The sequence below is a fragment of the Lagopus muta genome, chromosome 1 (assembly GCF_023343835.1).
Source record: "Lagopus muta isolate bLagMut1 chromosome 1, bLagMut1 primary, whole genome shotgun sequence".
Taxonomy (NCBI): domain Eukaryota; kingdom Metazoa; phylum Chordata; class Aves; order Galliformes; family Phasianidae; genus Lagopus; species Lagopus muta.
The window spans coordinates 191,142,530-191,154,920 of record NC_064433.1 but is presented as its reverse complement, the minus strand read 5'-3'; the positions used below and the strand labels follow the sequence as shown (position 1 = coordinate 191,154,920).

Sequence of the window (12,391 nt, the reverse complement as noted above, 5' to 3'; positions counted from 1 at the left end):
AAGGGTTAGATGGGAGAGAATTCATTTGTTTTGCTTTTTTTTTTTTTATTTTTAAATAACCCCATAGTGGTCACAAATGTCAAACCCTTTTTAAACATATATAAAAGCATTTATAGACCTTGATGTCTGAGCTTGAGCCATTAAAGATTAACTGCCAACAGTCACTGCAACGCCTTCAGTTCTACAGCTTACTCTGGAAGTGCCACAAGAAGAATCTGAAAGATACAAGACACCAAAGTTCACATAATTGGCATTAAAAGAAGAGATCAGTAATCTTTACATAGAGCAGCAACTATCCATTGGTCACAGCCACAGAGGACAGCACTTCACATCAAATGCATTCATTTTTGGAACGGCTGGGCATCATCTTCACCTTTGGCAGCAGATCTGAACTCAGACCAGCTGAGAACAGCGAGCACTTGGGGTCAGCTGCTGCGTGCCTGTGCCTGGGAAGCCCCCTCCCAGCACACAGACACAGCACTGCTCAGAACAGCCTCGTGATGTGACAGACAAAACACCTCTTGTTACATGAGCTCTGCCCATGTCTCGCATCAGCAAGTCTTCCAGGAGCTTCTGCAGGCAGCTGCCACATCTCATTTGGGTAACGAGCAGCGACGTGCACCAGCAGCACCCACAAGGACACTGCTCTCTGAAGGATCACCAGCAGGACGTCCTTGCCAATTGTTGCTGCAGTTCAGGAAGCTAAAAGGACCGAGCTGCTCCACAGATTACTGAGAGTAACAGCAGACTCTTTGCCCTTGTTTTCAGGACGTGGAAGCGAGCAGCCTTCATGCTCAGGCTTGTTAGGATGATGAGCACAGGCCTAGAGCTGTTCCTACGTCACACCTTCTGTTAGTTCTTGCTGCAGTACAGCCCACAGTTTTGAGCTTCCTTAAATGACACTGACTCAGGGAGGTGGATGGTTGCATTTAAAAGCTTCTTCAGCTCCTGAGCTGCTGCCTCGGTGTAACACCTGATACAGCACGTACAGATCTCCTGATCCATCCTGATGGGGATCAGCTCCATCCTGAGGTCAGCAGCAGCTTAGCAGCAAGCCAAAGAACTCTCTACCCATCCACTTCTGGCAGTACTGATCTCCTGCAGCCAGCCACCTCCCAATCCCACCGCCCACAACTACTGACAGTGCACTGTGTGCTCTGCTAGGAGACCAATCCAAACCACTTCCACCTGCACTGTCAGGCTCCCTAGAGATCTGCTCCCAGCCAGAACCCTGAACCTGCTTAACTTAAAACCAGCACAACAAGCACTCAGATCTGAATTTAAAACAGATGGGTATTCTTATTTTTAGCTTGAAAAACCATGGGCAGAAATAATCTTGGAGACAGCCATCAGAGCCAAGCTTTTCATTCAGAATCTACGAGTCGCAACAACCACAGCTGAAGAGTTTTCTTAATTTCATAACCTTATTTCATATCAAATAAGGCAGCTGCTCAGACGTAGGGCAACCAGAACCTAGACGTCATTTGGAAGAGCTCCTACACCAAATAATAAATACTAATTGAGGACCAATGGCAGCGCCTGACATTAAGTGGGTACTCGGAGCCTTTCAGAACCTCAGGAGTCCAGCAACAAATTAGAATAAGGAACGTAAGAGGGGAGTAGATGCACAGAGTCTCTCCATAACAGCCTTTTTCAGAGCTGCAGACTCTTCCTCAGTACCACTATAATCTCCAACTACTTCTGACCCATTTTCACTGACTTTTTTCAGCTTTCTTCCTATTTCTGCCCTTTCCTCCTCTGCCCCATTCCTCTTCCCCTCAGCTTTTCTCAGTCTGCTCCACAAGTTCTTTCTCTGGCATTTCAAGTGGGACAGTTCAGAGGTGGGATAATGCAGCACTGCTGGAGGAGGGGTAAAATCACATCCCCACTGGGCTCTGCACTCCCCAGATAAGTTGCTTTTCCTCTCCCATCCAGCACTAGCCAGGAAACAAACTCTGTAATGCCACAAGAGGAGTGATGCAGTACAAGTGCTGGTAGGCACTTGGGCACACCAACACCTAAGTAGGGTGCTGATCCTCCATAGTGCACTTTTGACCACAGTGCCACCCAGGGGGCTGGATAGGTTCAATCAGGAAGAGTTCCTGCTCCACTTAGAGTGAAAGAAGAGATGGACTTGTGGTGCTATGGATCATTCTGGCCCCTTGAAAGCCCTGGGAAGTCTCAGACACCAAGGGTGAAATGGTGGATACTGAGGACAGTAATTTCCTAGTACTGCCTCCAAAATTCATATATCAGCATCCAAAAACATTCAAGATGAGACAAATTTTAACCTACTGAGGAGCTGACCCATCTTCCAGACACGCATTCCCATACAGGGTGATGTTTATACAGTCAGTTTTGGACACCTGTGTGACAGATCACTGAGCATCTTCCCATACCTGCAACAACTACAGCGACCTTTTCCTTCTCTAAGTCACCATCTTTCTGATATCACAAGGCATTTCCTGCAGATCTGCAGTCACTTGCATTACACAAATTAGAGATGAAATGCTCTGCAAGACTGAAAAGCTTTGCTGTCAGAAGACAGAAGAACTTACAGCAGCATACGTCCTCCTCAGTGATCAACTTCTGCATCTTCAAACTGCCCTGCAACTGTTGGTGCAATGTCCACCTCCATCCCATCTGGAAAAACAACACAGAACAGCCAAGGCTACACAAAATGCAGGCAGGACAGCAGGTGTTACCACGCAGAAGAGAGTGAGTGCCCTCTGCTGACAAGAGATGATCAGAGCAGAAAACGCCTCGATTGAACTTCAGAAAGTGGCCTAAGACACTGATGTGCTCACAAGTCCATGGCCTCACTTCAGGTGTACCTGTAGGTTCCTTAAAGATTTCACCACTTCCTGCAACCTTGAGTCATTCTATCCTATTAAAGGACTTCAGCATCAGACTTAATTTTTAAATGAAAGTTCCGTGTTACGAATGTGATTCCTTTAAATAGCTTCAGTTAGGCTCAAGCAGAAAGAGGCCAGATTTCATTCTGAAACTGCCTTCAGCAACCAGCAAGTCGAGAAAAAGGAAAACTGCCCTGTGTTAGATAGCAGGTCTGGAACTGAGCAGCCCTGGGGATACGAATAAGCACAGAAAACCAAGCAGCGGTACAGCAGCAAATAACATCAGGATGGCTCATCAAACTTCCCCAGATGGCTCAAAGATAAATGACATAAATGACTGATGTTCACTTCTATTTTAATTCTCACGTGCCATTAACACTATCAACTGAAAGCAGGGCACAGTGTTGGCAAATAGTTGTGTGCATTTCTATACGTCAGCTCTGACCAGTGAGGAACGTGCAGCAGCTTGTTTCACAAAGGAATTTGAGAATAGGTTTTAAGATTGCCAAAAAATTCATCAGCTAATGTTTGCAACACCATTTTCAGTTGATAGAAATACATCACCAGCCAATTTTCAAATGGCACGTATCGAGTTGTGATCAGAAAATGAACTCATGTCTCTTTACCAGACTTCCCTAAGACTTCTCTTAGCAGAGCACAAGATCCTTTGCTTCAAACCACACCACATTCGTGCCGTGGCTTTTTGGCAGCACGCACACTTGTGAACAATTGCCAAGGATGGAGTACAGGAAGAGCAAAATTACATCAGAAATCCCTGATGAACACCTTGACAGCTCACTGAGAACTGCAACCATTGCCAGCGAACGACCCTGATGCATTAGTTTCACAAAAACAAGGTCAAATATGTCACTAGTTTTATGTTTTTCTTGCTTTTCTTAATGTTTTAAGAAAAATATTATCTAAGTAACAAAACACTTGGATTTTTATTAATGATATTGTGTATATTGTGAGAGCTGCTCCAAAAGGAATGTCTCCTCTTGTACTCTGTTGGCCCACAGTGTCAGAGGTGCACGTTGGTGGTGTGGTGAGGCAGCAGAGGTTGAACCTTCCCACAGATGTTCCATTATATTTTGCTGCATTGCAACAGATGGCAGCAGAGGGGCAGCGTGACAGAGTGGCATGTGACACAGCAGTGCATATGAAGCAAAGGTGACACTGAATTCCTCCATGCAGAAGAAATGGCACCCACTGACAATCTTTACCACAGCAACCCTCGCTGCCCACAACCCATCACAGGCAACGCACTGCATGCAGAACCACTGCCATTTTTACAACCCATGGCTGTGAAAAATAAAACCATACATCCAGTATGGTTTGCCATCACCCACAGCACAGTAGTTGCTCAGTCCTGGCGTTCATGGACACCAGAGTGGAGAACCACTGCTCTCATGCATTCTTTAGGAAAAGAAAAGAGCATCTTACCTTCAAACTCCCTTATGGAGTCTTCTGTTCTCACCCCGGCCATGTTGTACTGACTGCTGACAGACTGGGCCAACATGCCCTCTAACCTCTCCAGTGTGGCCTGACCTTCTGCCGTTAGATGCGACAGTCCTTCCTCGTACGTGTAAAAGCTGGGGATGTCACCCTGTTCCAGCTCTGCAGGACAAAGGCACGTTTATCAGACCTGCACTGAGGAGTCTGGCTCAGTAGGACAACACACACTCCTGCTAGGATGTTCACTGCAAACAGCTTATGAGAATCAGAACATTTTTTGCTGAATTCCAGCGATAGGCCACATTTGGTTAGAGATCTGTGTATTTCCGTGTTTTATACTGTGCCTGGTGCACAAGAAATGCTTGGGCAAGATGAGTAATACACAAAGAACAACTTAAAGAGATCAAAACATTCTCCTAACAGACAGCACACAAGTTGTACCAGGTACCCAAGGTATGGAAAGAAACAACTCTTACGAACCGCGGGCCTCAACATCGTACTCGTCGCCTTCGTAGTCATTGTCTGAATCCTCATCTTCTGGGTCCGGGTGCAGAGCTTGGCATTCACACATTGCTGAAAACATGGCTTCCACTGTATGAACAAACAGAATCATCTCAGCAAGCAGCCCAAAAGAAAGTCACCAGTAGTTACCTTGTAGTGCTTTCAGTTGGCTGCTGTGAAGCACAAGTGCTCAGTAGGGCTGGCACCTCTCAACTGAGGAGCAGGGAACCTGCAGCTCCACCCAGCAGCTGGCAGCACAGCTGGACTTCCAGGAACCACACCTGCAGAATCAGGCTCCCACCTCAGCGAGGAAGTGGCAACTTCAGCTAAGATGCTGCTAGAAGCAGCTTCTTACACTGCATTTTAATATTTGCTCTGCTTGCATGAGTTGAAAATCAGAAGTCTGATCTGACATTAGGGCCTGGCACACTCCAAAGTTATGAAGTCACAACAGCTGGTGACCAGACGTGACATGACCAGATTCTGAAAACATAAGATACTAGAGGCAGCAGTACCAAAAACACATCAAGGCAGTCAGTTGCAGAGATTTAGAGAGAAACCTTCTTTGTTTTTCCATTAATACCCCACAGGCAGCAGCAAGAAATTCTGGAATGAGTGATGAGAGACTTTTATTTCAACAGAATGGCCACCGAGCTCACACTCATCATCCAACAAGCCAGCAGCCAGGCCAGAGAAAAAAAACTTCCTAGATGCAGCCTGGTGCTCCATGCATGCTTCCTGTCACTGACAACAAAGGCTCAGCAGAGGCAATGGCAACAACTCAGCCTCTGGTTACCCTCCTCAGGATCCCCTGCAGTAGCTAATGCATCACATTCCTAAAACGTGGATCCAGCTGAAAGCTCCCCACAAGACAAGATATGATTGGCTCCCAGTGGCAGCATCAAACATCAGCATGCTCCCAACGAAATGCTAAGCAGACTAACAGACACTGTTGACTAACAGACAGTGCAGGACGTGCCGTTCACAGCGGGTGCAGCACAGCTTCCCTTCACTTACGGGCCGATTTGTCGCCGGGTACGAATCTGAATTCTGCAATTGGTTCGACATCGTCATCGCTGTCTTCCTCCTCCCCTTCAGCCATGGGGGCCTCCTTCGTCTCCTCCTCTTCAGGATTAAAGAAAGAAATGTTTATTTTGTTCAAAAAAAGACAGGTTTTGCCTTTAGAATCGTAAGCAAATCAGGACACAGTCTGCGACAAACCCGCTCCCATCCACGCTGGATACAATACATACAACAAGGTCCTCTCACAGCAGCCTGGAAAAACTTGCAATGCACACAAGAACTCTGTTTTCAATTTGAGGAGCCAAGTTTTCTACAGTGTTCATGTAATCCAGAATCCTTATCGCTTACCTGCAGAGTGGTTGAGGTACATATAAAATCATTAACTTCTTAAAAGTCTCAGATATCAGGGATCCCTAGCACTGCTGCTGTGAGATCAGCCCATTTCCAGTCTGGCCTCTCACAGAGGACTGACACTGACAGAAGGCCACACTCACACCAACCTCATCTCCTTCTACGACTGGGTGACCAGACTGGTAGATGAGGGAAAGGCAGTTGATGTAGTCTACCTGGACTTCAGCAAAGCCTTTGACATGGTCTCACACAGTATCCTTCTGCAGAAACTGGCTGCCCGTGGCTTGGACAGTTTTACACTCCGTTGGATAAGGAACTGGCTGGAGGGCCGAGCTCAACGGGTGGTGGTCAATGGAGTGAAGTCCAGCTGGAGACCTGTTACAAGTGGTGACCCCCAGGGGTCAGTACTGGGGCCCATCCTGTTTAATATCTTCATTGATGACTTAGATGAAGGGATTGAGTGTACCCTGAGTAAGTTTGCAGATGACACCAAGTTGGGAGGTTGTGTCGATCTGCCTGAGGGCAGGGAGGCCCTGCAGAGGGATCTAGATAAGCTGGATTGCTGGGCCGAGATGAATGGGATGAGGTTTAACAAGGCCAAGTGTCGGGTTCTGCACTTTGGCCACAGCAACCCCAGGCAGCATTACAGGCTTGGGGATGAGTGGACGAAGAGGAAAGGGACATGAGGGTGTTGGTTGATGCTCGGCTGAACATGAGCCGACAGTGTGCCCAGGTGGCCAAGAGGGCCAACAGCATCCTGGCCTGCATTAGAAATAGCGTGGCCAGCAGGAGCAGGGAGGTGAGCATCCCCTGTACTCAGCTCTGGTGAGGCTGCACCTCGAGTACTGTGTTCAGTTTTGGGCCCCTCACTACAAGAAAGACAATGAGGCCCTGGAACGTGTTCAAAGGAGGGCAACAAAGCTGGTGAGGAGACTGGAGCACAAGTCTTATGAGGAGTGGCTGAGGGAGCTGGGATTGTTCAGTCTGGAGAAGAGGAGGCTCAGGGGAGACCTCATTGCTCTCTACAACCTCCTGAAGGGAGGTTGTGGTGCAAGAGGGTCTGGCCTCTTCTCCCAGGCAAATAGTAGGACCCGAGGAAACGGCCAGAAGTTGTACCAGAGGAGGTTTAGGTTGGATATTAGGAGAAACTTCTTCTCTCAAAGGGTGGTCAGGCACTGGAATGGCTGCCCAGGGAGGTGGTGGAGTCGCCATCCCTGGCAGTGTTCAAGAGGTGCCTGGATGTGGAGCTACGAGAGATGGTTTAGTAGCTTGTGACACTGATAGGAATGGGAGGGTGGTTGGACTGGATGATCTTGCAGGTCGTTTCCAACCTTGTGATTCTGTGATCTGTGATTTAATTTCTCGTGTTCTTCGCAAACCAGCAAGGCAATGAAGCAGAAAGTCTCCTCACAGCCCAAGTCAGCTGCGGGTGAAACCTTGCTTCCTGATTTCTGTGCACCACATATTTGAATAACTGAGCAAAAACACGACGTTCTACTTTCTGTAACAACAAAATCCACGCAGAACACAGCCTGCAGCTCATCCCTTTGTGGCTGGGGAGGTTGAACCGACAGCCTCAGAACTGCGTGGTTACTTTCTACAGAAAGAGAGGACTACAGTAAGGCTGTTCCACAAAGAGTGCCTTTCATTACAAAGAGAACTGGCAACATGAACAACATGAAGAAGCCAAGAAGCTGCCAGCCTGCTACCCCAAACAATGCAGTGTCCAAGGAATTCACCCAATCCCTTTGGAACTGAGCTCCCCAGGCTCAGCTTGCTGCTGCTGCTACGTCCAGCTCTTTGTTTTCAACCAAGTCAACCCCTGCCTGCCTTCTTCTAAGGCTGAGGACGAGGCAAATACACACACAGAGCATTACAAAAACATCCGAGGATGAACAGGACGTACCCTGCCTGACTGAAATCAAGACTCCTGCAGCCTACAAAGCAGAGACATTTCCATGTAACACTACTCAGCAGTTAAAATCCACAGGCCAGGGGCAGACATGAGAGCTGAACACTCAGGCTCACCCTACCTGGGCACCTACCATGGCCAGAATTCTTTCACATCAATCTACTGAGGTTTTACTGAGGTTTTAGGAGCTATCACAGGAAAGATGACTTGTTTCCAAGCACCACTGTAACAATTAGAAGCTGGAAATAACATCTTTCTTCAGGCCTGCTCAAGACTTGGCACTCATTGCTCTTCAAACGATACAGCAGAGTTGATGAGACTTAAAAACATTAAAGGGTCTGGCAGAACTGGGAATGCTATAAATATCTATTAAGCTTAATTACATGAATTACTGTCTTTCTTTTTTAATGAAAAAAGAATAAAAGCAAGATGTAGGAGAAAGTAGAAGTCAGGCTTCCAGGCTAATGGGAAACAGCAGGAACTCAGGAAGCCTGAGCAGAGGGTGGAAACATTAGCATAAATGTAATGAAGCAAAAATGATACGTAAGCACAGGAATCACAGGGAGGCTGCAGCAGAACAGAGTGGTTTGAAATGGCTTTAAGAAAGGAGAGAACCTGCTTCAGTGGCTCTGGCTGTACCCATTCACGTGCTGGGATACCAAAGAACACTGACATAAACAAGGGTAAAACTTCAATGCCACAATAATGATCTCCCACTTCTTACAAAAAAAGGAAAAGATATCGCTTGAATTAAGAGCTTAAGCTTTAAAAACTGAAATTTGTTCCCTTTTTGAGGAAGGGATTGCACTGGTGGGGCTTACCTTCAAACCTGGCATTCACCATGACGTACAGGTGCTCCCAGGGGTACGCATTCAGGTCCCTGGAGACAGCATGTAAGCTTATGGTGGGATAATCCAAGGAGAAGCCAACTCCTGAGTTTTCCAGCCATGACAGACGGCTAAAAAAGAGGAAAGAAAAAAAATAGGAACAAAAAACCACCAACAGAAGTTAGAAATCAAGAGAAGAATAAAAGGACCCGACTCACACCTGTAGGAAACCAAACCAAACCCAAAAAGTGAAACATCCTGGGGAATTACTGAGCTAATGAGCAATCCTTGAACTGCCTCAGCACAACCTTGCCACAGCCTATCTCAAAGCTGAAGGGAAAGGCCATCTTTCCTTACAGAACGTGAACCTGAGCACCTCAAGCACATCTCAGCTTCACCCCATTTGGATGGAAGACTGAATTTCTCTCCTTACTTCTTCATTTCCCACTCTCTGTAGATATCTACCATACCAAAGACGACTACAGAGATCCCAGAGCATCGTTTGCTGCTCTGATTATCAAACATTCTCAAATCTCAGTCCTCAAATGCTCAGTATTTTGACACCGCTCTCAGACAGCGGGTTTGGATTTTGGGCAGTGCTGCGTGGAGCCAGGGCTTGGGCTCAGTCATTCTCGTGGGACCTTTCCAACTCCTTCCAACGCCCCATATTCTGTGATTCTGTGAGAGCAAACAGAAACACTGAGCAGCAGAAATCGAGGACAAAACCAGTGAAAAGGTCCCAGACCGTTCCTCGAGAAAACCTCCGTCTGAGAGCGGTGTCCCAGGGCTTCCCAAGCTCCATCACTCAGGGCACTCATTGCCCTGGGCAGCCTGCTCCACATCCACTGCCCTCTGGGACACAGCCTTTTCCTCACAGCCCCCTGACCCTCCTTGGATGCAGCTCAGTGATTTCACCATTCACAGATACCCCACACTAACTGTGTTTGGCAGCTGCTTGAAAGATGCTGATCTTTGTGACATCTACTGAAATCAAGTTAGAAGGAAACTCAGCACCATACCCAGCAAGAGCAGATGCTGTGCAAACAGAAGCCATCATGTCTGCAACCAAGCAGCTCAACAAAACTGTCACAGAATCATAGAATGGCCTGGGTTGAAAAAGACCACAATGATCATCCAGTTTCAACCCCCTGCTATGTGCATCACCAGCCCAGGCTGCCCAGAGCCACATCCAGCCTGGCCTTGAATGCCTGCAGGGATGGGGCATCCACAGCCTCCTTGGGCAACCTGTTCCAGTGCTTCACCACCCTCTGTGTGAAAAACTTCCTCCTAATATCCAACCTAAACCTCCCCTGTCGCAGTTTAAAACCATTCCCTCTTGTCCTATCACCATGCACCCTCGTAAAGAGCCATTAAAACTGAAATTCCAGACAGATTCCCCGTCAGCAGGGATAAAACAGCACTAACAACTTCCAGTGGCTTGAAAGTCCTCAAATAACACTAACCACTTCAGGAATGTCTCAGTCCGAAAGCAGTGTGACAACTCAGTTCTCTGTGCTGCAGAAATGCATTCAATTTACAGAATCACAGAATGGCCAGGGTTGGAAGGGATCTCAAGGATCACGAAGCTCCAACCCCACTGCCACGTGCAGGGCCACCAACCTCCACATTTCATAGCAGCCCAGGCCGCCCAGGGCCCCATCCAACCTGGCCTTGAACACCTCCAGGGACGGGGCATCACAGCCTCTCTGGGCAGCTGTTCCAGCACTTCACCACTCCCTCTGCAAAGAATTTTGCCCTGACATCCAGCCTAAATCTTCCCTCCCTCAACTTCAAACCATTTCCCCTTGTCCTGCAGTTATCAACCTTTTCAAAGAGTTGATTCCCCTCCTGTTTGTAGGCTCCCTTTGGGTACTGAAAGGCTGCAATGAGGTCACCCCGCAGCCTTCTTTTTTCCAGGCTTAACGAGCCCAGCTCCCTCAGCCTGTCTTCATAGCGGAGGTGCTCCAGTCCCCTGATCCTCTTTGTGGCTCTCCTCTGGACCCTCTCCAACAGCTCCCTGTCATTCTTGTACTGGAGGCCCCAGACCTGGACACAGTATTCCAGATGGGGCCTCACAAGAACAGAGTAGTGAGGGTCAACCACCTCCCCGTCCCTGCTGGCCACCCGTCTTCTGATGGAGCCCAGGATACCATTTGCCTTCCAAGCCACAAGGGCTCACTGCTGGCTCACATTAAGCTTTTCCTCTACCAAAACCCCCAGGTCCTTCTCCACAGGGCTGCTTTCAAGGACTGCTCCTTCCAGTCTGTATGGATGCCTGGGGTTCCTCCGGCCCAAGTGCAAAACTTTGCACTTTGCCGTGTTGAACCTCATCAGGTTCACCCAGGCCCACCTTTCCAGCCTGTCAAGGCCCCTCTGTATGGCATCTCTTCCTTCCACCGTGTCAACTGCACCACATTTAGAGCACTTTTCAAAGAGTAAGGAAAGTTTTATTGCCTTAATGAACAAGCTGGGGTTCCGAACTTCTAAAGAAGTCATAAATGGAATCATAGAACGGCCTGACTTAGAAGGGACCTTAAAGCCCACCCAGCTGCCCCTCACCAGCTCAGGCTGCCCAGGGCCCATCCAGCCTGGCCCTGGGCACCTCCAGGGCTGGGGCACCCACAGCTCTCTGGGCAGCAGTTCCAGGGCATCACCAAGCTCTGAGTAAAGAGCTTCTACCTAATACCTAACCTGAATTTCCCCTCTTTTAGTTGAAAACCGATAACTGAAGCGCTCAGACAGCATCTCAGTTATCGCCTTTTGGAACACGTTAACCAACGCCTGGTGACCACGTGCAGCACCCACAGAATTAACACAAGAGAAGCGGATGAGGGCCCTCGGTTCGTTCGGCCCTGAGCACAGCGCGCTGAGCCAGGCGGCTGCGGCTCCTCACAGCGCGAGGAGTGGCAGCGCTGAGCTCTGCCGCCCCGTGAAGGAAGGCCAGGGGCTGCGAGGGAAGGGCTGCGCCCACACAGCTGCCCCTCAGCGCGCTCCCCGCGGCCTACTGCGGTCCCCACAGCCCTCACCCCCCAGTGGTCCCGCGCACCTCTCGGCGATGTAGAGCGTGCCGGCGCCCAGGCTGCGCCCCGCCAGCACCGCTTCCGTGTCGGGCTGCCGATGGCGGACACCATCAGCCGGCGGCGGGAACCGCTTGAGAAAACTCATGGCGCAGCCACCCCCTCCTCCTCCCTCCGCCGCCGGAAGCAGTGGTCGCCGGAAGCGGAAGTGCCGGCGTTGTCGGGCCGCTCTGGATTCGACTCTATGGTGCAGGAGGACCGTGCATCAGCGCCGCCATCTTGTGGCCGATCGCGTGCTGTCGTTGGCCGAGAGAGGGGAGGGAAAGAGGAGGGGAGGAAAGGGGAGAGGAGGGGAGGGGTTAATTTGGAAGGGACCCTCAAAGATCATCTGGTGCAACCACTTGTCTAGGCCTGACCACTTCAGGGCTGGCAGAAGGTTGAAGCATCTTT

General features: G+C 49.0%; 1 protein-coding gene across 1 annotated transcript; it reads right to left on the bottom strand.

Annotated features, from left to right (window-relative positions):
• Nucleotides 1-5: 5 nt before the first annotated feature.
• On the bottom strand, nucleotides 6-12,167 carry CLNS1A (chloride nucleotide-sensitive channel 1A). The gene is made up of 7 exons (XM_048933342.1): nucleotides 11,971-12,167; nucleotides 8,919-9,055; nucleotides 5,829-5,936; nucleotides 4,791-4,901; nucleotides 4,299-4,472; nucleotides 2,559-2,643; nucleotides 6-215 (listed from the first exon to the last, which is right to left on the bottom strand). The coding sequence occupies exons 1-6, from the start codon at nucleotides 12,087-12,089 to the stop codon at nucleotides 2,576-2,578; spliced, it is 717 nt and encodes a 238-aa protein (XP_048789299.1). The 5' UTR covers nucleotides 12,090-12,167; the 3' UTR covers nucleotides 6-215; nucleotides 2,559-2,575.
• Nucleotides 12,168-12,391: the final 224 nt, after the last annotated feature.